The following is a 26,581-nucleotide window of genomic DNA, read 5'->3' on the forward strand; positions in this document are numbered from 1 at the left end:
AAAAAAATGGTGTTTGCATTATAGATGTTATTTTATTTATTGAACCTGAAGTCAAATTGTCACTTGTTTTTGGTTTTAACTCGGATTATTCGTAAACTATTTTGTCGAATGTGCTTTTGGGCTTGTCATGATGACCTTCTACAGCAGGAGGGGCTTTTTTCGGTATAACACCGGTCCGTTATGTCTTGTGAGAAGCGGCTTCTCTCTTCCACGTGGAGAGGGGGGTTCTGGGTGTTCACTTTTCGAAGCAGAAGCGTTTGGCTGAAAGTTAGCGGACTCGGTGCCAGAAAGAGGAACACACACCCCGGGACACAGGAGACCTTGTGACTGCCTCCCCCCAGCGGGGAGGTGTTTAACCTCGGTTCTCAGTTCCTGTTGACGCGGGGAGGACCCTCCTCCTCCAAGTTTCTGTTTGTGCAGCTTCCAACATATCCGTGTCGTGTGGCCGAAAATAACTGCGCAATAAGTCTGCTGCTCCCCGGTTGTTGTTATGTTGTCCAGCCGAGCGGAGCACCGGGACATGGTGGTGTTGTGGGTCCTGAAGTCCTCCGCGGTCTGAACCGGACCGGACCGGGTGGACATGATCGGCTCACCGGACCTTCTGCCGTTCACCGGCTCGGAGGGGTTTGAGGAAGAAAGAGCGAAGCAGGAGGCCTGGAGTCTACCGGAGGAGTTTTCTGTCCCTCTGGGACCTTCTGCTCAGCCCTGGAGCTCCAGAGCCCAGTTCCACAGAGACTTCATCCTGGTGGCGGAGTTCTCAGAGCAGGTGTGTGTGTGTGTGTGTGTGTGTGTGTGTGTGTGTGTGTGTGTGTGTGTTTGAGTAGGCTACAAAAATTTAAAATGAAGCTGAAAATGTGATCTTCTGATGAGCCAATAATAAAAATCATAAATCATATCTTCTTTGAACTAGGGTTTTTAATCCAGTCATACTGTCAGGTATGGTCTGTAGTTGCAGCTTCTTTCTGTTTCAGAAAGCCTTCTGGAGTTTCAGATCTCATTTTGAATAGAGAACTGCTTTGCAGATGACTAACTTAAGTTTTTTTCATGTTTCAGAAGATTAGGCAATGAATGAAAAGTGCTCAAAAATAAATGCGTTAGATGTCAAAATCAGGGGCGTGTCCAGGGAGTGGCCTGGGGTGGCACATGCCACCATTGGAATCTGATTGGCCACCCCAGGTGCCACCACACTAATTTACCTTTAAATAGACTTTTCATTGTCCACAAAAGGCTTGGGGGTAAAACAAAAAAAAAAGCATAACCATTGGTGCCACCCATGCACAAAGTTGTGGCTCACCTGGGCCACCCCATTTTAAAAGATCTGGACACGCCACTGGACAAAACATAATTTTTCCTTTTTATGTATAGATCAGCTAATGAAGTGCATGTTTCATAGACTCCTGGTATAAAATAAGGTTAAAATGGCACAGCTACCCCGTGACCCCGCACAGCTGGTTATGAACGGATTAAATCCTCCTGTCGTCACAAACTCCTCTTGCTTCCAGGTGGGACCGAGGCCTGTGCTGACTATACCAAATGAGCAAAAGGTCATCGGCTCATTTGACCTCAACCACTTCTCTGTACGCATCATGTCCGTGGACTACCAGGCGTCTGGCCCGGGTCACACCCCTCCCTCTTCACCGGGTCCCCGGCTCAGCTTCAGCGAGGACTCCAGAGTGATGCTGGGAGATTCGGCGGAGGATGCGTTTGCCTATGTTCAGCACCTGACCCTGTACGACCTGGAAGCTCGGGGGATGGTGCGTCCGTTCTGCATTGCCTATGTGTGTTCGGACCAGGTGAAGCTGATGGAGAACTTCTCTGAGCTGTCGACGGGCTTCTCTCAAGCGTCTGACAGCCTCAAGACTGGAAATAGACAAGCATTTTCCACAGAGCTGCAAAGAAAACTACAAGAGCTTGAGTAAGCTGTCATGTTAAAGAATGTGGAGTAAGCCGGTGTACTTAAAGAGCAAGTCACCCCCTGCCAGATTCTTACTCAACTCCCACTTCCTGTTTGAAAAATGCAACAAATGCTGTTGACCGAGAGGGCGGAGCCTCTTAACAAATACACACACTCACGACATTGTGACATCATAATGTATCATCTAACATCATAGGGTACCTCTTAGCCAATAGCGATGGCAGGTTTAAATTCAAATGCAGTGCTGAGTTTTTGCCTGACGACGGTGCATCGCTGACAGTTTTAGGCAGAATATTTAAATTTTAACTAAAGCTGGGCGGACACTGTGCGACTTTTTCACTCGTAGCACTCAGCTTTAGCTCAAACTGTACGACTTCCTCGCAGGGCAGATCTCACAAGTCATGTGCTCACACTACATGACCTAGTTCTAAAAATAGCAGTTTTTACTCAACACGTCAGACTTTTTTGTCTTGCCTGTTGTCCTTCGGGAGTGCTGCAGGAGGACACACAGGGATTTATGGGGGTTGGATGAGGAAAACGAAATAAAGAAAGTAAATCTGTGTTTTGTGATCAGTTTAATTTGACATGAACACAACAAACACGCTTTCCTGACAATCTTTGTGAGTAAAAAAAAAACGTGTAGAAACAAAAACGAACAACGTGTGTTATTAGGGAAATAGCGAGCGAGGGGTGTTGATGCATGATTGCGCATGCGCCGTGAGCGGTTCTGGTACATTTTGGGTCGCAGCTGCTCACAGCGCCGCTTCAACAGTGCGATATCCTCACGAGGAACGAGCAAAATATCAAACACGCCAGAAGTCAGTGCGAGCTCACGAATGCTGATCGGTAGCTGGCCACGTGGTGTTAATCGCCTCTCGTAACCCCCTGTACACTACACGACGCTCGGCGTAAAACTCGCCCTGATGTCGTGGATTCTCGCACGAGTGGAAAATTGGCTCAAAAAAGTGAAAAAGTCGCACAGTGTACGCCCGGCTTAAGATGCACTAAAGTGCTGAATTATCGACTACATTTGTCTACAGCACGATTGGACACTCATTAATATAGTTTATCAGCAAAAAAAATGGTGATTTGGAGTGACTTGCTCTTTAATGTGTGTTTAATTTCATTATGAACCAAAACGTCATTTTCTGATGTGAAAACAACGTTTGTGCTGTTCTCCTCAGCCAGCACCAGAGCAGTGCTGTTGAGTTTAAACTCTTCACGACTTTCCTCCCATGAGCATATGACAAGAAGAATGCTAATAAAAATCCCGTCTGCAGGCGTTTATCTTGTCACCTCTCTGCAGTAACGAGCACGTGTTTCGTCCTGCAGGGGCCTCTGTAGTATCAGAGCTTCACTAACTGAACTGAGCATCACTAACTCTGACTCTTCCAGGTTCAGACGGTTGACTCTGCTGCAGAACAAAGAACTTCAGGAAGTGAAGGATGAATCAGCTGAAGGGAAACCAGAGGAGCTTGATGTTTTGGAATATTCCATCTTAAATCACAGAGAGCTCCTTCGCCAGGTCACATCCTACCCTAACAGGAAGCTTCAACAGCCTGACTTCCTGCCCTATGACCCAGCTGACTCCCTCACAGATCTGACTGCGTTACAGCCTCCTGAGCCATGCTCCTATCTCCCCACCTCCTCCTCCTCCTCCTCCCCATCCTCCTATAGGTCAGAGAACCTTCTCAAGCCTCTCGAGGAGCTCTGCAACTCCTACTTCTTTTCCCTGATGAAGGAGCAGCTAGTGGACACTGAGCGGCGTCTGCGGGGGGACAGGAGCGTCCTTAGAACTTGTCATGTCACTCATTCACTGTCCAGGAGGCTGAAGCTCACCAACTTCCTGTTTGAGCTGTGGAGCCCCAGGGAGGCAGAGGAGGAGGAAGGTGAGCGTGCTGAGATGGAGGCACAGGGGGTCTCGGGGAGCAAGACGGAGGTTCAGTCAGAACGGCAGAGTGCGGAGGTGCTCATATCCTGTCTGGAGGAGATCCCGATCAAACTGGTGGCAGAAAAGGCTGACTTCAGCGCTGCTGCAGAGATGACGGGGAGCATGAGCAGCGGGGACAGCATTGAAGTCCTCGGGACGGAGAAGTCTTATCAGACACAGCGGGTGATAGCTGGTGAGGATAAAGATGTCAGCAGGCATCCAAAAAGATCTATGGTTTAGTTTCTGTTCTATTAGCTCAGCGGTGGAGGTTTCAGGTGCTGACTTACTTTTTCTACTAGTTAACCAAATGGAAATCTGCACATGGCTTGTATTCTGAAAGTTTCTAGATGTTTTCACTGCTTTTGTGTTTGACTTCATGTCTGGCTCTATCTGAACTGTGAAATTTGATGCAATCTGGAAGCTTAGCATGTAAAAAAATAGACTCCACGAGTAAGTAACACGTCTAGAGCTGCACGATATTAGGAAAACCTGCCATACGCGATAGCAGTGAATACTATTGCGATGACGATATTACTTGCGATAAATAAAAACTTAACTCAGGAACAAAAATGACAAAAATAAAATCATAAGAATGAGAAAAGCAAAAGATGTGAGGAAAGGGGAAAAGAAAATGAACAAGAAAAGGCAATCAGTGGATCCCGGGAAAAGCAGAATCAGCAGATAGAGCCGAACAAAACTAACTCAGGTGTACCGTCCGCCTCGGGGGCGGGCATCCATCCTATGAGAACCCACCCAATTGGCCAGATTGGTGAAGAGCTCTATTTGATTTGTTAAAAAACATCATGCTTCCGTTTGATTGACAGAATGAGTTATGTGTAGCAAACATCTGAGCTGACCGTTCATTGTGATATTAATCTGATCTTTGCGATATTGGGCCTGCTGATATTGCGATAACGATATATTTACGATATATTGTGCAGCCCCAAACACATCCCTACATTTCAGGTACACTCCCAAAATGTTACGTTTTGCAGCCTCTGGAAACGTACCCATCCATTATAATGGCGGCTAATTGCTGCGTACCACACTTCACAGACGTTACGCGACGCATACGCGTCTGGTGGAAAGGCCCAGTAAGAAAACATCGTCTCGAGGTATATCAAATGTATCGTAATGATAAATCTGTTGCAGTAACTTTTGATTCAGGAGCTTTTCAATAAGTAACAAAATATAATTATTTTGCCAAAAATACTTTGAAATCTTTGTTATCCGTCTCAGTGACAACATGAAGGTATTTACCTCGGCACCTCAATCAACCTTTAGATACATATATTCTCATGCTTTGTTTCCATGTCTTGCATTTGGTTAAATTATCACAATAAACAGAACTTATTCCCAGCAGGGGGGTCACGGGGGGGGGGGGGGGGGGGGGTCCAAGATGGCTGCCTGGTTGGCTCTGGCCCATGCTGGACTCTCCTAGAACCCCCCCTGTTTCCAGCTTCTCATTTGAAAAACATCCAGTTTTAAACTCACATTTGGCAGATGTTTCTGGTCACGTTTACTCAGCAGGCAGTGATAATTAGAATAAATACTAACAGGCATTTGCTGACAGAATACATCTCGTTTTTTTCTCTTCAGTTACATTTCAGCTTTATTGTGGAACACAAAATCGTATAAAAATGGTCAAAATCCCATGAGGTCAAGTTACTTAAATGTGAAAAGTTGCATCTTAAGTTCTTAAACAATAAACAAAAAAAATAAATAAAATGGATATCAAGCATGAGTGATAGGACAATCACTCAGATCAGCTGATTGATTTGTTTGATGCACAGAAACATCCACGGGGACAGCAGATGTTTGTGTCCGGTGTGCGGCGATAGACGCGGGTGTCAGACGCGTGCGAGATTACGCCAAACGGGCCAACAGCGAGGACAGCATCGAGGTGCTCAGCACCAGCGAGTCCATCTTTCCCGACGACCTTACCGCCATCACAGAGGAAGAGGCGGAGCATCATCCTCTAACTAACGGTTTTAAGGATGAGGAAGAGTTAGCGAATGGTTGGAAATCTGATGAATTACCTCCTGAAAGGATGAAGATGACTTGGGCTACTTCAGAGAATGAACGTGATGACCCCGTCAACAAAGGAGAGTCTTTAGGAGAACCAGCTGCTGATGTTGATGATTCTGTCACCAAGAGGATAAAAGACATTCAGGAAGATGTCGCTCCAGAGAAGGCGCATGAACCATCAGAAGGTAACAAGCAGATCCGCCCAAAATAAAACACTCTGTGTGAGAATAACATGTAAGAAACTAGATTTTTCCTCTAACCTGCTGCAGGCGTGGACTTGTTTCCACGGAGACTGAGGTTGTTTTCTCAGCTACATGTAAAATTGGCCCCTCCCACTCCTGTGGCTGAGATGGGTCGGAGGTCACCGCCGTGCCCTCCTCTCAGGCTGCTGAGCGTAGATGAGATGTCCGACTGCAGCAGCTTCACTGGCTCCTCAGACACATTCTCCCCTACGCAGGGTAACCACAGCAGCACACAGCTGGGTCGTCGGAGGAGGAAGGCTGGACTCAGAGCCCTCCGGTTCATCAAGCATCACTCCTTCTCCCAGCACGCCATCTTCTGTCTCCTGAGCGGCCGGCCGCTGGTCGTCGTCGGAGGAGATGAGAGTTTAGTGAGGAAGCAGGTGGATGGTCTTAGCCTCTTCCTGCCATCCCCCGGTTCTGATGGAAGCGCGGTGATGCCGTGTTTGACCACGCCACTTCAGCTGTCTGACCTGCTCACCTGGAGACTCATAGGAATACAAAGGTGAGGAATACGTAGCTTCATCACAGAAAACGTACTAACATTAATAAATTACTTGCAAGTTGTTGCCAAAAGGTTCAGATGCTGGTTTTAGGGGAAGATACAGAAGAGATGAAAGATGATTTGAGGCTGCAGGTAACAGAAAACCTAAACTTTAACTACAGTTTTGTGTTGCTGCTGTGGGAATCACTCTGTTGATATTAATAGTTCATTTTCAGTGTTGGGAGTAACGAGGTACAAAAGTAATTAATTTCTGTAATGCATTGCTTTTTGCTGTAATGTGGTAATGTAAGGCATTACAGGGAAAGAAAATGGTAATATTTACTCGGTACAATTGTCAGTAACGCTGTAATTACAATGCATTTTTAAACCCAGAATCAAGATGTGTTCCTTAAAAATTCAAATTGCGGGAAGCCTGAAAAAAGATCCAGTATCTACATATATGACGTCATTTATGGACTCGGCTTTGCAGGCATTTTATGAGCAGAGAGGACGCAGCGGTAATGGCTCAAATAATCCAGCTGCGTCCGGCGCGCGGCCGCTGTTATATTCACAAAATCGCTCCACCAAAACAAAGTCATTCGTGTGCGATCGTTTATATCAGCCCACAATCTCTGGTACTTCATGTAATTTTCAGCTGAGTTCATAATCTGTGTCCCGGTGATTTCAACTCATTGCTGCTGGTTTGGTAGATCCCTTTGGCTGATTAGTTAGAAAGTAGGAAATCTAGGAAACAGTTTTTTTCTGGAAGACGGAGAAAACATGCAGCATGCAGGAAGGTTAGAGAGAGAAAGGGCAGAAATTATTCACATAAAATCAAGAAAACAAAACAAAGTGCTTGAAAAGAAAAAAGTAGGTAGATTTATCCCCAATTCACATTTTTACCATTGAAAAACAATAATATATACGCATTTAATATTTATACATGTGATAGAATCAGATCACCCCAGAAGTCAGTCCCACATCCAGGGCCGTATCAAGGCATTTGGGGACCAAGGCAAATATAGGCTTGGAGCCCCCACCACCTCACTCCCTGCTCAGATGGCCCTATAAGATGGCAGCGTGTTGAGAGTAGATTGTTGTTGCTTTTATTTAATAAACAATAATTTTAAAGCACTGTTATTATATCTGACTGTTTTTAACAGCAATCCTAGCTCAGACACCACATCACTTTCCACATATATGTCATGAGCTCACTGAGCGTCAGATTACCAGATTCATATTGAAGTTGTATTGGTGAAAGTAACTTAAAGTAATGCAAAAGCAGTGTAATGCCTTACATTTTAAAATCAGTAATATTGTAATTAATTACTTTAAAATGAGGGTAACAAGTAATAAATAATGCATTACAGTTTTGAAGTAACTTGCCCAACACTGCTCATTTTAAAGAAATGAGAATCAAGTTTTATACAGTTTCACTTATTGATGCTGCTTTAATCACAGCTAATCCGTTACACATCTACGACTGTCATGTTTGCATTTCACCCCGCTTGCTCACCAGGGAAGACCAGATAAATGATCAGATCTGTTTGTTCTTTTCAGATCCTCCTCCAGCTTATCCTCCACCATTCTTCTTTCTGTGACTCGATACAGTCGGTACCTGGCTTTGCTGGACCTGGATCAGAAGACGCTGCAGAGCCCGACCTACTCCGGCTCTCTCCTCAGCCAGCTGGCTGAGCCTCACACCGGTTTCCGAGGGGGACTGACTTACCTGCTGCACTTGGAGAGCTGCCTGGCCGCACTGGCCAGCAAGGCACTGCTGCACACACTCCTAGCGGGAGGCGTTGGTACTGAAAGGGATTGTCTGCATGCACAAGGGTCCTTCTCCAGTGAATGTGACTACAGAGTCATGCACCATCTGTCTGACCTCATCAAGCAACGCCACGCAGGACGTGGGCCGCCATTTTTAAAATTCTCTTACTGCTCAGTGCAGCTTCACAAAAACACGTTTGCTACATAAGAGCCCGAGTTGAGATTAATGTCAGAGCTCAGGTTTAGTCATTAGCTGCTGTAAACAGAATTATTCTATTTTTCTAGCTCAATTCAAATTCAAAAATACTTTATTAATCCCAGAGGGAAATTGATTTTTCTTACTGAGTGTTTAAGGACTTTTCTCACCAAAGACATTTAAACAGCAGTTAACCGCTTTATTATAGTGACTTTACCATGTTTATCACTTCCTCACACACGAACGCTTCATTTAAAGTGAATTATTCAGAAAAAGTGCAAGTACACCATCATTCAGATTATAATCTCTGAACTAGTATTATGACTTTAGGAGGTTTCAGACTGTGTGCTGTGATTTTTAAAACTACAAAAACGTGTTGCTTCGTTTAAATATTCACCTGGTTTTGATTAAGCTAAATGTCTTTAGTAGAAAAAACCCTAAAAATCTAGAAAAGGCTTTAATGAATACAAATAAAACAAAATCCTCTAGAATAGAGTCAAGTACATTTTAATCCCTCGGGAACGTTCCTCTGAGAAATTCAGTTTCCAGTAGTGGCACATCGACAGAAAAGGACAAAAAAAAAAAAAAACCAGATTCAACAAGTACAAAGATGTTTAAGAAAATATATAAACAATCAATTAAAAAAAACACATAAAAACTTCCAATCAGCAGTATTAAGATTACATCACAACTCCATGTTGAGCTCAAATCAACAATAAACTGGAATTTTATCTCAAATGTGAATTTAAATCCTTTAACTGGGAAACTTGAGTGAAAACGTGTTTTTCTGTCAGAGGTCTGCAGGATGCCACAAAGAAAAGGAAAACAAGCAACTTTTACCTCAGTGTGTTTATCTAGTGGCTAAAAAAAACCAACTAAAGCTTTGAGTTGGTTCTGCTTACCTCCTCTACCATGTCAACATCTTTTCCACAACATGGAACATTTACAGAACATGACCCATAAAACATGACAGGTGTTCTGAAGGTACGGTTTCTTAGCCCTGCAGGTAAAATAGAGAACTAAAACCTTTAACAAAGAGACTTTTTTACTGACATATGGTAAAATTTGTAAAACAAAATTCTACTGGCATGAAAAGCAAGTTTTCTTTATTTGCCATTTTGGAAGTGAACAGATCGTCCCAGGATGGTTAGTTTTCTTTCCAACCGAAGACTTTTTTCATTCATCAACTGTTCTAACCCATCAGAAACGGTGGTCAGTGTGGGTTGTCCCACTCGTCTAATGTTTTTAGTTAGTAAACACGCTAAGATGCTTTATGTGTTACCAAACATGCTGTAACCTAAAAGGTGACCGACACTTGTGCAAAACTCTGAATAAAACTTTATGCTTTTTTTGTGTGAAAATGTGTTTTTATTGCAAATAAAGTCACATTTAAAACACTCAACACTATACGTGCTGAGCAGCAACTCTCAATTTAAAAAAACTAAAGTTTTTACACATTCAGTTAACAGCTTATAAAATAATTATATATGATTAGAAATAAAGTAAATATTTAAATCTTCAACTAAGAAATAGCATTCAAAAAGTCAGAGTTTAAAGTGAAACTAGCTTGGGGGTCTTGACAACCGACAGGTGAAGCCACATCAAACTTCCCGTCATCAGAAGCAGAGATGATCTGAATGTTGGCGATAACAAGCCAAGCCTTGTCTGGAGAGCACACTCCAACAGGAAACACGAGTCATGTGATGCATGTTCTTATCCAGCGTGGAGAAAAAAATGGCACAGATGTAATGCGGGATCAAGCATCACCCAGGATAATACTGCTGTGCTCCTACGTAGCTTCAGGAGGAGACTGCTGCTGCGAACTTTGGATCCATCCAGCAGCCAGTGAGCTCTCTGCAGGTTAAAAAGTAACAGTTAATCTGTAGTACAACACAGGAAACGCATAAATCAAGTCAGGGCTCGAAATCAGCAAATTAGGGATGTTTTAGAAGAGTAAAACCTCCAGAGATGGCTCTTCCTGTGCTCATCTCAGCTCTGAGGTTTTATTTCTAGAGGGTTTCCTTCTGATGCAAAGATATGAAGCAGCTGTTTGATCACACAACAGTGGTCTTCATTCACAAACACTAATGTAGACATACATCACGAGCTCACGCCTGATCTCACAGCACATCAGCTGCAGAGAGCAAACGCTGGCTGTGCAGCCATCTTAAAACAATACGAGTGCTGGATTTCACAGCTGTAGCAGGAACTGTGGCTTTAAATGGTCACACACTACCTTCACAGGGGCTTTCAGGGTAGATTTTAGCCTCCAAACATGTCTGAAATGTTCAAGTAAACACGGTTTTATTAAAGCCCTTTTCAGATAGACATTCTGGAACATTTGTGGACAATTCAATCCGGTTTTTAACCGGAACTGTGTTTTCAGACACACCACTTTTGTACCGGAACTTGTCCTTTCGGCTGCGTTCACACAGCAGGGAAAAGTTCCAGATGTCTGACGGCGGCGGGGGGGGGGGGGGATCGGACTTATGTTAAGAAGAAGAAGAAATAATTTCTACAGCGCCTCTCAAGATAAAAATCACGAGGCGCTTAAGCATAATTCTGCGCACACGAAGACGCATAAGAGACCTGGATGATGAAGCTCAATGGTTAAAGGAATCACTGAAGCGGTGTGAAGCGCTCCGTCGCGCGTCTAGGCGGTACCTAGGAGGCGAGCTGCCGTGGTTCGCCACATGCTACAGCAGCGGGCTATCTAGGTGCGCACAGCGTCTCCCGGTCCCCTCCCCTTTGTCCGGAACTCTACCTCACCAGTCTGAAGCAGTCGCCCTGTCCGTAACAAGTCCAGACCTGTTACTAGGGGCTTCGTCCGGTTAAATTCCGTAACATGTTATCCGGATGTTTGTATTCAGACACAAAGGTCTTACGGACAGAGTCCGGAACATTTCCGTTTTTCATGGCCTGTTTGAAGGGGGCTCAAGTTTTACACCAGTGCATGATGTCTTTTTAAAGCTCAAACATCGACTTTCGGCTGGGTTTCAGACATCTAGCTCAATAAAACACAGGAAGTCCAGTGTTGATTTTGTTGCAGCTTGATAACACCGTCGTACCTGTAGTGTTTGCTGCTTCCAGTGTGATCTGCTGACGGATGGATTCAAAACGCTCTTTACTCTCAGCCAGACTCTCAAATAACCACTGCAGAGCCCACAAATTCCCCTGAAAAGCACAAAAGCATCTAAATGAAACTTGGCTCTCCTGTAACCTCTATAAAGCCACCAGCCTGTTATACGAGGCATGATTATGAACAGTATTAATAGGTAAATATATTTAATCGTATTATGCTAAATTATTTGCACAACATACAAGTTACATTTCAAGGTTTTTGTTAAATTGTTCATTTTAACTTAAGATAAAAATTGATGCAATATTAAAATTACTGCACAACAATATGAATACAGAAGTTTGAAGATCCAGTCATGGCACTGAATATTTAAAGGCTCCTCTACCAAATGTAACCATGGAAACCAACGCCCATTTTCTACACCATCCAAATCCAACCTGTGTTTATTTTATCGAAAAGTAGAAACACGCAGAAAGTTACCTTAAAGGTGCTGAGAACAGGTAGAGCAGGACTCAGAGACGCATCGAGGATTTGTGCACCTAAAGCTCCCGTTACCAACAGCAGCAAGGCCTGATCTGGATACACCTGGAAAAACGACAACCGTGTTCATTCCATCACCAGGAGCCAGATGTGTTGATAAACCTTGAGAGAAGACCAGCTGATCGTAGATTGTTGTTTTTTGAGCCGCTTTCATCGTGATCATCTCGAGTCCAGAGTAGGATTGGGTCTAACCGATATCGTTTCCCCCACTTTAGTAAATTCAATAATAAAAATTAAAGCCTCATCAGAAAGGGGTCATATCCAAAATGTAGAAGTTTTTACTCTCTAAATGCTCTGCAACATCCAGTCGTTCTTGTGTGGCTTGGTCCAAAGAGCTTGGTGTAGAAATGAGCAGTGATCATTGGCAGTCTATTTTGAAGCGTATTCATGTTTCATCCATCTGCGCCAGACATTGTATTATCCAGTGCACAGTGGTACATAGCGTACACTGGTCTAGGAGTAGGATGGCTCGGGTTTTCCCTGGTACTTAATCTAACTGTGCAAGATGTAACCTAGGTCCAGCTAATCTTACTCATATGTTTTAACCCGTCCGGCCTTGTCTACATTCTGGGACTCAGTTTTTGACTCTTTCATTGTCCTGTCGGTAAAATCCCACAGTCTCCTTTAACCGCTCTGTTTGGGATCCTGCCTGGATGTGATTCCTTGTCATCTCGCTCTGCTGACTCTGTATCACTCTTTACGCTTTTAGCTAGGAGAGTTATTTTAATGTGCTGGAAGGACTCTCATCCACCTACACACTCCCACTGGATCATAGATGCCCTTTACTTTATGAAGCTGGAAAAAAATTCATCATCGTCTTAGAGGCACTGATGAGTTCTTGTATGTCTGGCAACCTCTCATGAACCATGCTATGTCTCTGCCGCTAGACGTTACCCCTTAAATACTATCAATTGTATCGACTATATCACCTGATGTATTTCAGAATTATACAAATGTAACCTCACACTCTGCTGCAATTGTTATAGTAGCACGTTAAGTTTATTAGTTTATCATTTATGGTTTGGTTGCTTTGGGATTTAGGTAGTTACTGTTTTTATAATAATTACGACTGTGATTACTAATAGTGTTATTATTTTCAAACACCTTATGGTTGTGTATCTAGGGCTAATGATTCACCAGGGTTGCCTGTATCTGTATAAACAGGGCTGCTCGATTATGGCAAAAATAATAATCACGATTATTGTGACTGAAATCGAGATCTTGATTATTTAAGACGATTTCTCAGTGCTGATTTTATTTGTTTTTATTCAGTCGTAAAATTGCTCAGGGCACAATCAGGACAAAAATAAACAAGAAACAAGATGATCACTAAAAGAACTCCTGATTCCCAGTATAAAAAGACCAATATACTTACAGCTCATAGTCTATGACCCAAGGGCTATAGACCTTGGTTTAACTCATGTAAGTCTAACCCGTACAGACCCAAATACCACTATCTTGCAAATACTGACAGCAAGAATTATACAGTGGCATTTATAACAAATTAATGCAAATAAACTGATGTTCACTAAATGTTGCATAACATTTATTTAGTCATGTCAAGGTGCTGTAGGAGCGTGCACTAGCACCGTGTCCTCATAGAGATTAGTTATTATTTATCAGCGTGAGGAACTTATTCTACCTTATTTATAAACTATTTATTTACAGGTCCATCAGTTAATGTAATAATTGTCCCAACCACAGCTGCAGGTGGTTGGGACAACCACAAACGGCTGCCACGGTTTGGTTAAAGGTCTGGAATGTTAAAGCACCCGAATTTCAAAGAAAACCCAGAGAGATCTTCAAAAGTCTTAAAGACTAAAGAAAGTCTGGCTTGTTAGAAGCACAGAATGATGGTTGAAAACTTTTGCACAGACCTGGACATGAGTTCAAACGTTACATTTTCTACACACTGACCTCCAGAAAGGTGCGAGGGATGGGCATGTTGGAAACCTTCTCGCAGAGTAGGGACTTCACAACATCCTGAGCGTCCTTCATCACAAAACCACAACATATACGATTAAAAACGACTAAAATCATTCAAAGAAAGCAGGTGTTGAAAATAAACAGGAAACACGTACATGTAGAAACTGTGGGCTGGGAGCAGGTAGAGCAGGAGAGTTGACGATTTGAAGTAAACTTGTCCAACACTGAGACTAAATAAGAGTAACACAGTTATAAACTCACACAATCAATTCAGTCCACATTTAAAGACTCAGAAGCTGCAGGTAATCCTTGAAATTTCCCTTAAAAGCAGTTTAACCCTCCCACTGTCCTAATGGGTGTGACCCTGCGAGGAAAGTTCACCATTGAGCAGGATTGATGGTTTATCCCTTGAGGTCCACGTGGCAGGGGTGAGGTGGTGCTCACTCCTCACCCCTGCCACATGGACCCAAGGGATAAACCATCAATCCTGCTCAATGGTCACCTTTCCTCGCGGGGTCACACCCATTAGGACAGTGGGAGGGTTAAAGTCTTACGTCAGAGAGGACAGATGTGGAGAATCTCTGAGCCCTGAGAGCAAACTTCACCAGGTCGACACACTTCATCGGCTCAGCTGCTGCACAGAACAAACAGGTGATCTCTAACCCAAATCAAACTAAAAAAAACTACCTTTCTGACATTTCTAAGTCTAAAATAAAGATGACCAACCTTCAATCGGCTCCCACGTTGCACTGGAACTGCACAGCTGCTCCATGTGGGTGACCATCAGCTTTGGTGCAGTCGCTGTCTGAAAGATTCGGAGGAAAACGAGGAAGAGCTGTGGGGAGAAGCGGGAGGCGGGAGCGTTGGCTGGAGGGAAGAGATTCATTATAGCCGATGAGAAGTTTCCCAACAGGCAGAAGAAGAAAGGGACGAGGTCTCGAAGCTGCTGGAACCTGAAGAACGGGACAGGACAGCCGGTGGACAGAGTGTCACCAGGACAGAACAAGAAACATGGCAATTCATCTAATAATAATAATAATAGCCTTTATTGTCATTGTACACGATACAATGAAATTGGAGTGCCACTCCCTTGGTGCACAATACAGTAATACTTATAGATATAAAAGGTCCCCTAAAACAAAACAATAGTAAGTACAATATATACCGAATAGCAGCTAAACTATTATGTATAAAATGGCATTAGAATAGCAGCATAATAGTTGACGGTGACCTTGACAGTCGCTAAGCAGTTTTAATTGTTTTATGCTTATTCACTATAGAGATCGCCCTGGGAAAGAAGCCATCCCTGAATCTGTTTGACCTGGTTTTATGTGACCTGTACCGTCGACCTGATGGTAATAGTTGAAAGACTTGATTGCTGGGGTGAGACTGGTCCTTAATGATATTACTCGGTCTGCTGAGGTACCGAGAGTTTGCAATGACCTCCAGTCTGGACAGAGAGCAGCCGGTGATCTTCTGGGCTGTGTTGATGACCCTCTGCAGTACTTTCCTGTCTGCAGCTGAGCACCCTGCGTACCATGCTGTTATGCTGTACGTTATGATGCTCTCTATGGTGGCTCTGTAGAAAGTCACCAGCAGCCTCTCCTCCAGGTTGTTCCTCCTGAGCACTCTCAGAAAGTGGAGACGCTGCTGGGCCTTTTTTTACCACTGCCGTGGTATTTGCGGTCCAGGAGAGATCGTCAGAGATCTGCACACCCAGAAACCTCATGGAGTGCACCCTCTCCACACACAGGGTATATACAGCAATCCTTAAGTAAAATTTACTACTTTTTAATACCTTTTTTTACTACCTTCAGAATTTTTTTAAAACCATCACACTAAATTGCATGTGTTAATTAGCGACCTGTTTACACATATTTTAACATATATAACATACAAAAAGAATAGACTTAGAGACTCACTGATGTTGACAACGTATTGCACATATTTATTTTACAATAAGCCAGACACTTCTTTTCAGCGGTTCAGACAGTTGACCACGAGGCCTGAAATGATGCACAACGACCACTGAATATGACATCATCATTATGTGACCGGATATGCTAAAGTAGGGCTGCTCGATTATGGCAAAAACAATAATCACGATTATTGTGACTGAAATTGAGATCTCGATTATTTAAGACGATTTTTCAATTTATGTAGATTTTTATTTTTTATTTTTATTCAGTCATAAAACTGCTCAGGGCACAATCAGGGCAAAAATAAACAAGAAACAAGATGATCACTAAAATAACTCCTGATTCCCAGTATAAAAAGACCAATATACTTATAGCTCATAGTTTATGACCCAAGGGCTATAGACCTTGGTTTAACTCATTTAACTCTAACCAGTACAGACCCAAATACCAATATCTTGCAAATACTGACAGCAAGAATTATACAGTGGCATTTATAACAAACACATGCAAATTGCTGTTCACTAAATGTTGCATAGCATTTATTGAGTCATGTCAAGGTGCTGTAGTAGAGTGCACTAGCACCGTGTCCTCAGAGAGATTAGTTATTATTTATCAGCGTGAGAAACTTATTTCTACCTTATTTATAAACTATTTATTTACAAGTCCATCAGTTAATGTAATAATTGTCCCAACCACAGCTGCACCCCCACCCCCAACCCGGTCTCACAGCAATCAGGGGCAAGCTGCACGTGTGTTTAGCACGCCGCACGCGCACATTTAGCCGTTTTTATCGGCTCAGGAGTCCGCAGGTACGGTGTGTGTGTCACTCACTCTGGTTACTCCAACAGGGAGCCGACTCTGAGAGCCGTTTCTTTAGCGACTGACACATCACTACATCATTCCCTTTCCTAATGTCCTGAAGAACGGTCCGGAGCGCAGGCGGAGTGTTTAGCTAACCTGCAGGAAACGTCGACGACATTTATCCAGAAAGTAGCTAAGGGTCACCAGAGATGTTTCTGAGGTGTTCGCTAGGTACTTTTAAGATTTAAAAAGTCAAGAAGGGGGTCTGAGAAGCTGTTAGAAATAGCGTCAAAGTCGCTAAGTTAACTTGGCAACACTGGGAGGAGCGCTTCATTTGCAACTCAAGGCAGCGCAAGTGGGAGGAGCAAATAATCGGCTTGTTTTGTTTTTATAATCGTTCAAAACATTTCATTCGGAATATATTTCTATGTCGATGTTCAGAATACGACATCTGATAGTCTGAAAAAAATAATACCTAATTTGGAAAAAATAATACCTCTGAGACCAAATTTAACACTTTTAATGGCCTTAAATTTGTCTATTTTTATTTATCACTTTTTAATACTTTTTAAAACCCCGCGGACACCCTGCACACAGATCCCATGAATGTACAATGGGGCCGGGTCTGCTCTGCCCTTCCTGAAGTCGAAGATAAGTTCTTTAGTTTTTGTGGTGTTCAGTTGTAGGTTATTCACTGAACACCACTCCGCCAGTCTGTTGACCTCATCTCTGTAGTCCGTCTCATCCCCCTTCGAGATGAGTCCGACCACGGTGGTATCATCCGCAAACTTTATAATGGTGTTTGAGAGATGGATAGGGGAGCAGTCTGACAGACTCGGCCCACACCTGTATCTACAAATCCTTTTCTCAGTAAACATGTAGAAATGAGTTCTTTAGGAGTTTTGTGGCATCATTCTTTATAATTAAGTCTTATTTAATTCAAGCAGCTTCAGAATGGACTCTAGTGGCAGTTTAATAACTCACAGTGTGGAATCATTGCTCTGGACCACTCGCAGATATCGACACAACTCTCGGTACCTGCAGGCATTTAGAAGACACACAGATCCACAATCACTCCTGCAAAGTGTGTGTGTGAGAGATTGTTGCAAAATAAATAAAGGTGTATGTGTGTGTAAGAACCTGTGCTGATGCTGAAGCCGCTCACTTCTCAGTTGCACCACAGAAATCGGTTCAAAGAGGACGTCTTTCTTGCCCTTGTCCATCCGATAGCCCAACACGTTCTGTCCCTTCAACACCGACACCAGCAGGACGTCGTTCCAGAGGCGAATACAAGGACTGGAGAACAGCCGCACCGAGCCAAGGTTCAGAACACGTCAACGTAACCAAAACAAATAATGAACCACACGCCCACCTGTTCTTCAAGTACTTCATCTCACATGGTAAAAAGACCTTTTTCTGGTAAAAATCCTGCAACTTGTGAATAAACTGTGGAGTGAAATCGCCCATCACTATGTGTCTTTGGACAGTTTTCATCACTCTGGAGAGAAAAAAAAACAAAACAACCACCATGCAAATACTGAGGGGTAAAACTGAGAAATGTCTCAAATGTGAAATAAAGCAGGATTTTGTTTGCTTTTACTTCTGTAGTAACTCCTCCTTAACACCTTCATATGTGGGAAGTTGTCTTGTAGGCCTGTAAAAAGCATTTTATTAAATGTCCCAACAAAAAAGTGAATTTGAATCAGTTAATGAATTTTGTGAGTACCCTAATAAGTAGAAAAGTCTATTAAAAGCTTTAGCCACTCCGAGATACAGAACAACTGTAGCTCTGCTGTTCAGTCCGTCTGCTTGCTCCAGGAACCGTGACACAAACTCCAACAGTTTCTTTTCACTGAGAAGAAAACAATCATCTGTTATTACTAAACAACAACAACAACAGGTTCACTTGTGAGCCCTGCAGCGTCTCCGCTGTCCAGACACAGACCCGTGGAACCCAGCTGGTTTATCCACTGTGATAATTGAAACTTTGCTAATGATTCAACAGTGTTGGACCTTTTAAATTTAACACAACTTAAAGGGATATTCCACTCAACATATTTCCCAGTGTTAGGTAAGTGGGGAAAATATTTGTAGCCAGCCCAGTCATTCTCCTGACCCGGCTGTACTCCTTTAGCTTAGCGTAAAACACAGTAAGTGGATGGATCCGACTAGCACTGTGAGGAAAAACATCCTTAAAATCACTCGGTAGTGATCCCAATTCTGCTTGGTGACCTAAATAATCAGACTGACTGCAAGTGAAAATAATCAGTAACATAAAGGAATCACAGGCGCCATTTCTGACTTGGGACTACTTTATGACACAGCACAGCTGTATGCCTCCACTGGCAGCCCCAAAGACACCTGCTTCTGTAAACACTGATGTACACATTCTTAGCAAACCAGCATAAAACACACACAATTTTCATTTTGGGTGGAATATCACTTTAAGAAAAGACTCAAAATTATAAACTATGAAAATATTCTGTTAAAACTAAATCATTCCAGGGTTTCTGCTGTTCCAGACAACGCTGATCAATTGAAAGTTTACTTTACAGCATATTTGTATGCATTTAAGATTCATGCTCATGTTAAAAAGCAAAGATTAACAAATGTCTCACTCATGACCAGAAGTGGGCTGGTACTGCTGATGCCCTGTTCGATCCATTATGATGTGTGAGAAAAGTGCATAGAGGTCTGTTCTGAATTTCTGCAGCATTGTGCCTAAAACAAAAGCAGAAATTGAAAAATAATGAACGCAGGATTCACATGGTCTTGGAGCTGTGGAGCAGAATCTGCACCTGCATCTCGGAGGTGAGAGTCGACCTCTGACAGGGTGAAGTTGAACTTATTCAGTTCCCCCAACAGAACAACGTTTCTCGTATTGTTCCAGAAGTCACTTCTCTTGTGGCTGTTGCAGTGACATAGTCCACTCTGACACCACACAACACACTGGGAAATAAAAACATCTGTCATTGAGGTCACAGCCTGGATAAATGGAAAAACAAACACCAGTGCTGTTCAGTGATTGTACAAACAAGTGAAGGAGCGGCGTCACATTTTGATATGCGGTCAGGTCTATAAATATCGAGACATCGACACATTTCTAACATGTTTGGCTCTATACACCACCACGATAAATTTGAAATGAAACAAACATGACGTGCTATAACTGCAGACTGTCAGCATTAATTCGAGGGTATTTACATCAAAATCAGGTGAACAACGGTGTAGGAATTACAACAGTTTGCATTTGTGCCTCTGTCAGTGTGAAACCGTGTGCGAGTATGTGAGTGAATGATTGTGTTGTAAAGGGTCTTGGGGAGGGTTTAAAACTCTAGATGGCGCTATAACAAAGTGCTTTCCACTCCGCTGCAGTAGGTGGCGACATGCGACTTTCCTGATGCCACTCTTCCAGTTACCTTACAACAAAAAACGCTGGCAGGAGTGAAGCAGAGTACAAACAGGGTATAGGGAGCCTGAGTCTTCTCCCTTTCCGGTCGGTTCATGGGTGCCAGGAAGAGCGAAAAAACAAATGCAAGTCAACGGGGCTAAAAACGCCATTTTCTAACCCACCTCGTCTTACACCCTGGATCACAGATATGTTGTACAGCAATTTATATGAAAAGTAATGACGGGTGTTTCGACCACGCCAGTCATGTACTTTAAGATTTATCAGCTTGTAAAAGTTCCTAATTAACATGATTACAAACTAGAAATCAGCATGTCACATATGTAACCTCACCACATAATCTCCTCTCCCCACAGTAGCGGCTACTTACCACATGACCAGATTTATGCTGGTTCTTTCCTCCTGTGGGAGGTTTGCTGAACTTACAGCTCTTTTCCCTCAGTTTTCTCCGTGCCTGGTTGAATTACGTCACTTTCCTGCAGCACATTTGTAGACCTGGACTTATTTTCACACAAAACCTAAAATAGCGTTTCCCCCTGTTCAAATACGCATACATAAGCACATTCTTGGTATCAAAAAGCTTCTTTAAAATTCACAGACATCATATGTGAAATCCATGGTACAAAACAAGCGCAAACTAGAAAATTGTATTTTTAGCCCCACTGACTTGCATTAATTTTTTCATTCTTCCGGATACCCGTGGTCTGGAAGTAGATGGGATTGACTAAAGCCTGATTTATGCTTCTCCATCTGCGTCAGTGCGGAGACACGCAACGCCATTATCCGTCCTTGCGTAGGGCTCCGGCAGGCACGCAAGTACGTACGGAGTCGAGCCCACTTTTTTAAACATCCGTCGAACGAAACAGATTACCCAAGCTTGTGATTGGTCAGGACGCCGCTGTTGTTTACAGCGCCACCATTGCAAAGAGAGCCGAGTTTAAATAGCGGCAGACACGGAGAAGCTTGAAGAATACCTCGCAAAAAAACTCTAAAAATATGAATATTTCATCCTCCCGTGACTGGAGGAGTGAAAAGATGTGCGGCAAGCGTTTTATTTGTGGACGGAAATGACAGGAAACGTGGGTTTAGAGGTGGGGCACGCATGAAGAGGTGGGAGAATGAGAGACAAATATGTCTGTGTTAAAAGTCTCTTATATACACAAAAAACACAATATAAACACACGATCTTGGACCGATACATGACAGGATACCACAGAACAGTGCTACTCCCTCTGTGGTCCTGCCGGGCAATTGCTTTGCAACACTCTCCAGGAGACGGAGAAGTAAAAGAGCAAAACGCTTCCGTTAATCCATGCGTGTCTGTCCCTTGCAGAGCTGACGGAGAAGCATAAACCAGGCTTTAGGCTCCCTATTGTGTGTTTATATTGGGATCATGCATTTCAGACTTTTAACACAGACGAATTTGTCCCTCATTGTTCTCCACCTCTTCATCCAGTCACCACCTCCAAACCCACGTTTCCCGTCATTTCCTGGCATGAGGGGATACGCAGCAAAAAGTTTGCTGCATATCTTTGTACTCCTTCAGTCATGGACTTATTAACGCTTACATCGTCTGACTTTTTCCACTCAGCATACTTAAATCTGCCGCTGGACATCTTCGGCTGAGCTCTTGTTTTATTTTTTTGACGAGGATGGCGGTGCTGTTGACAAAGTTAAATGAAGCGGCTTCCTGACCAATCACAGGCTTCCAGTGTCCATGGCTATTCACAGATAGTTAGAAAATTGGGCTCTACTCCCACCATCCTTGCATGTGTGCTGAAAAGCCCTTGCGACCACAGATAACAGCATTGTTTTTCTCAGCACCTCTGCAAACGGAGAAGTATAAACTGTCCGCTGGGGGGTCCCGCAGGGATCGATCCTTGGTCCTCTTATTTGCCATTTATCTGCTACCTCTGGGGTCACTCTTTCGTAAACATGGCCTATCATTTCATCTCTATGCTGACGATTGCCAGACTGACTACGTTTACATGCAGCCAATATCCGGGTTATGATCGGGTTAAGGTCGGTATTCGGGTTTCGGAGTTGATCAGAATAACCCGTTTACAAGCATAAATAGAAAGAGTTACCCCTAACTTGCATAACCCGATTTAAATGCGGACGTTGGGGTAGCGTCAGGACGTATGGACTACGTCCAGACGCAATATGCCTCATTTCCGGTTCTTGTTGTTCCGGCATCTGTGAAAACAACAACATGTTTCCCAGTTCGAAAGAGATAGCAACCGCGTTTGTTTGCGCTTTAGTTTCCTCGTCACTCCAAAAGTGTGGTGCTGTGCCGCAACTCGCCATGTTGCTCCCAACTTGTTTACTTCCGGTGTTCTGGCGCATACAAGACGTCTCGCTACTCAAAAGACCAAGATTCCTTGCGAACAGAGCATGCACAGAACACACGCTTTGATGGAGATATCTCGATATGCTTTTACACGACCAAACATTCGGGTTAGAAAAGGGTTACCCCAGGTGTAGTAACCGGGTTTTTAAAAACCCGGTTATGAGCATTTCCGGGTTTTTGGCGGTGTTTACATGGACCTGCGGAACCGGGTTATTGTGAATATTCGGGTTTTAAAAGGGTTACTGGCTGCATGTAAACGCACTCAATTACTCTCCGTTGTGTCAGGAGAAAGGTCACTCTATCCAGTCCTTTGTGTCCTGTATTAATGAGGTGAAGTCTTGGCTAATAGCCAATTATCTGCATCTGAATGAGGGAAAGACAGAGCTCATTGTTTTTCACCCCAACAGCAGGAATGAGGGTTGTTATGTTGATCTTGGCCCTCTTTCTCCATACTCAAAACCAGTTGTTACCAGTTTGGGAGTGAAAATTGATGCTGGACTTAAATTTGATGCTCACATCAATTCTGTGATCCGGTCCAGTTTCTTTCACCTGAGACGCCTTGCAAAAATCAAGCCCATGCTGTCGAGAGCCCACCTGGAGCGGGTACTGCATGCCTTTGTTATTTCTAGGCTTGATTACTCCAACTCTCTTTATTCAGGGTTGTGTCAGTCAACACTGCGTCGCCTACAGGTTGTGCAGAACAGCGCAGCAAGGTTCCTGACTGGGACCAGGAAACGGGACCACATCAGTCCGGTTCTGGCCTCCCTGCACTGGCTTCTGGTTCGCTATCGTGCACAATTCAAAATCCTCATCTTTGTTTACAATTTCTTCCAGGGTGGAGCTCCCCCCTATCTAGCCACACTCCTGAACAGACATTCCCCATCACGCGCTCCTCTGAACAAGGCCTGCTCGCTGTCCCTCGTTCTAGGTGTCGTACTCGCGGGGACCGGGCTTTCTCAGTACTAGCACCGTCTCTCTAGAACCAGTTGCCACCCTCAGTTAGGCTGTCCCCATCTCTGCCAGCCTTCAAGAGTCGCCTAAAAACACACCTCCTCCGCTTGGCGTTTCCTGAACATGTTTGATTCGGCCCTCTTTTACGTTGAATTTCTTTCAAAGTTTTCATTGGTTCACTCTATCCCTTGTTTTACCCATCTGTCCTGTACTAGAATGTTTCAACTTTTTTGTAATTTGTATTTTGTAATTTGAATTGCTTTTATTTCTGAATTGCTTTTATTTTTGATTTATTCACTATATTTGTACTTCTACTGTACCATGTTCAGCGCCTTGGGCTTCCTGACAGGGTTGCGGAAGGCGCTTTATAAATAAAGCTTTGATTGATTGTAACGTGTTTACATGTGCTTGTTTGTGTCATTGTGATGTACATCTGCCAGAAATTTCAAATCCTAGTCTTTACTTATCTATTTTCCATTAGAAGCTAATGCAGGAGATAAACTATTTTCATGTTCAGCCTGCATGTAAAACACACTGACCAATTATAATCAGAAATAATCATTTTAAAAAAGGATTTTCAGCGTTCCACACCTTTAAAAGATATGCAAACTAGAGAATAAGAAACATGCTTTTAATTCTGCCCATTAAGAGATTATGAGTGTGAATGAGACAGATTTGTGTCAATAATTAATCCTCTCACCAACGACGCCAGTTTGTCACAGATGTAGCAGTAACACTGCTCACAGAAGAGTTTGTTGCCAGCCACTGGAGCTTCAGTTTCACTGTATGTGAGCCTGTGGGTGGACAGAAGAGAAGCAGTGTGACTTTGTACACAAGTCATGTGGTCACTCAAGGGTTAGGAGTTCACCCATCATCATCGGGTTGCCATTTCTAACACAGGTTCCATTCATGGGAGTCGTTGTGCCCTTGGGCAAGACACTTGGCTGCTGGTGGTGGTTGGAGGGACTGGTGGCACTGATTATGTGGTCTGTCGGTGTGCCTCAGGGTAGCTGGGGCTTCAGTGTAGCTCATCGCCATCAATGTCTGAATGATTGTAAAGTGCTTTTGGGGCCCTCTGACCTATTTTAGTGTGGTGCCATGATTGTTTACTCACGTGAAAGGGACAACAGGACAGTCGTAGCGAGCATGAGGCAATACATCAGCCTGGCGGGAGAAGGTAACAACCAGATCTTCATCTTGAATGCTTAAAGAAGAGACGGACTCTGAACCAGAAAGAACAGCTGTTAACATCCTAATCCCACTTAAGCAGAAAGGTGCGAAATAAAGGCGTTTCTACCAGGCTTCTTCTCATTATTCACGTCAACTACAATGCAGTCCTTTTCTTTGTCCTCGTCGTAGTCATCATCATCACTGAGGATGATTACTTCATCACTGTTCATCATTAATCTGTTACAATATAAACAGCCAGAAAATAACTGTTAGGCAGTCGTAAATAAACGCAGATGAAAGCTTCTGTCCTTCGCCAAAAGTCGAATCAAGTCCCCTTTATCCAGCTCGTTTGGACATTTTTAACTTAATGTTCTTTACCTTTGAAAACAGCCTCGTTAACTAGTAAGCTAGCGTTCATTCGAGGTGGCTTTTTAAGTTTTGGGTTTAGTAAAGTAAGAGTTAGCTCGTCAAACTTAACCCCAAAACATTTTGTCCCGAAGTAAGATGAATCAACATGTACGTTTGACTTGTGAGCGTCAAAGTTTACGCACCTTGAAAAGCTTGAACACCAAAACAAACTTTGTTTCACGCGCGTACCGACCGAAGCCTAGCTTTACCGGAAGTTCCGTTTCTTCTTTACGCTTTTGTTGCAGTTGCTAAGAGCGATGTCGTGCAACACCGCCACGAACTGGCTCGAAGCGTGAATCGCGTTTCTTCTTCAGTTTCTGCTTGAATGTTCAAAATAGTAACATTTTCAACTTATTTTCTCACTTAAATACTTTTACCTATTTTGAAGGACATTATCCCGACAAGCAAAATGAAGCATAGTTTACTAATCCTCACACAGGAGGACCTATTTAAATATAATAGTTGAAATCCTTTGAGTGTATGAGTGTTTTCTAAAGTTTGGAACAAATACAGGCCTTGTAAATACTATTTCACAAAAAAATGTGGGCATTGATCTAGTTTATCTATTTGGGTTTTTTCAGTGGATTCTCAGTAAGTAAATACCAGTAATTTAAACAATTAATCATGTACAGAGGTCATGTTTAAACCTAGTAATCAAGCAAAATAAACAGTCAAGTAACAAAAACAACAGGAAACAGATGAAAAGCAGCAGCAACGTCAGGAAAAATACAAAGATGTTCTTAAAGAGTATAGAAATGCAGCATATGCATTACTTAAAGTCCCAAGATAAAACTAGTTTAAAAGTTTAAATACATTTATTTTCTTTCAAAAGTTGTTTTATTATTAGTGGGGTTCCTTTGACACATTGTAGATGGATATCTGACTGGATCAGCTCAACAGCATAAGGATTGGAAACAATGAACAAGAAATCTGACTGAAAAGAGAATTTGTTTACCAGATTTGTCAACAGCTGACCAGAGGATTACAGAGGATTGAAAGTTTGCTCATCTGCTGCAGTTGTTTGTCAAAAATCTTCCGAAAATATCTTTTCCGCAGCAGTGCACAGGTCAGATTTGATCTGAAATCTGTAATTCAAAACTTTAAAACCATTTTTTGTTTAGGATGCGGAGACTTATGATTTCTCCATCATAAATAATCATAATAAAAAGAAATTTAACAAAATATCATCTGAATCCATCTGTTCCTGATGGTTACCGAAACAAAAAAATACTTTTTAAAGTTGCTGATCCTCAAATCAGAAGCAGTCATTTGATTTGTGTTCCAACACACACACACACACACACACACACACACACACACACACACACACACACACACACACACACACACACACACACACACACACACACACACACACACACACACACACACACACACACACACACACACACACACACACACACACACACACACACACACACACACACACACACACACACACACAC

The 26,581-nt window shown here is 43.0% G+C and overlaps 2 protein-coding genes across 3 annotated transcripts; one reads left to right on the forward strand and one right to left on the reverse strand.

The window, feature by feature from the left end:
* Positions 1 to 19: 19 nt before the first annotated feature.
* Positions 20 to 9,910, forward strand: smcr8b (Smith-Magenis syndrome chromosome region, candidate 8b). Its single transcript, XM_015964786.3, has 6 exons — positions 20 to 766; positions 1,503 to 1,915; positions 3,311 to 4,038; positions 5,639 to 6,058; positions 6,143 to 6,617; positions 8,157 to 9,910. The coding sequence occupies exons 1-6, from the start codon at positions 581 to 583 to the stop codon at positions 8,572 to 8,574; spliced, it is 2,640 nt and encodes an 879-aa protein (XP_015820272.1). The 5' UTR covers positions 20 to 580; the 3' UTR covers positions 8,575 to 9,910.
* On the reverse strand, positions 9,054 to 26,487 carry zgc:112980 (uncharacterized). 2 transcript variants are annotated; one of them, XM_015964805.3, is made up of 18 exons: positions 25,259 to 26,487; positions 24,835 to 24,944; positions 24,652 to 24,760; positions 24,238 to 24,331; positions 19,626 to 19,776; positions 19,446 to 19,548; positions 18,554 to 18,679; positions 18,428 to 18,481; positions 18,200 to 18,325; positions 17,968 to 18,123; positions 17,812 to 17,865; positions 14,834 to 15,060; positions 14,662 to 14,738; positions 14,263 to 14,337; positions 14,099 to 14,173; positions 12,122 to 12,226; positions 11,631 to 11,736; positions 9,054 to 10,416 (listed from the first exon to the last, which is right to left on the reverse strand). In XM_015964805.3, the coding sequence occupies exons 2-18, from the start codon at positions 24,938 to 24,940 to the stop codon at positions 10,352 to 10,354; spliced, it is 1,809 nt and encodes a 602-aa protein (XP_015820291.1). In that variant the 5' UTR covers positions 24,941 to 24,944; positions 25,259 to 26,487; the 3' UTR covers positions 9,054 to 10,351. The 2 variants fall into 2 exon arrangements, with proteins under 2 accessions (XP_015820291.1, XP_015820284.1); XM_015964798.3 differs by having other exon boundaries at positions 14,662 to 14,741.
* Positions 26,488 to 26,581: the final 94 nt, after the last annotated feature.

The sequence above is a fragment of the Nothobranchius furzeri genome, chromosome 4, assembly GCF_043380555.1.
Source record: "Nothobranchius furzeri strain GRZ-AD chromosome 4, NfurGRZ-RIMD1, whole genome shotgun sequence".
Taxonomy (NCBI): domain Eukaryota; kingdom Metazoa; phylum Chordata; class Actinopteri; order Cyprinodontiformes; family Nothobranchiidae; genus Nothobranchius; species Nothobranchius furzeri.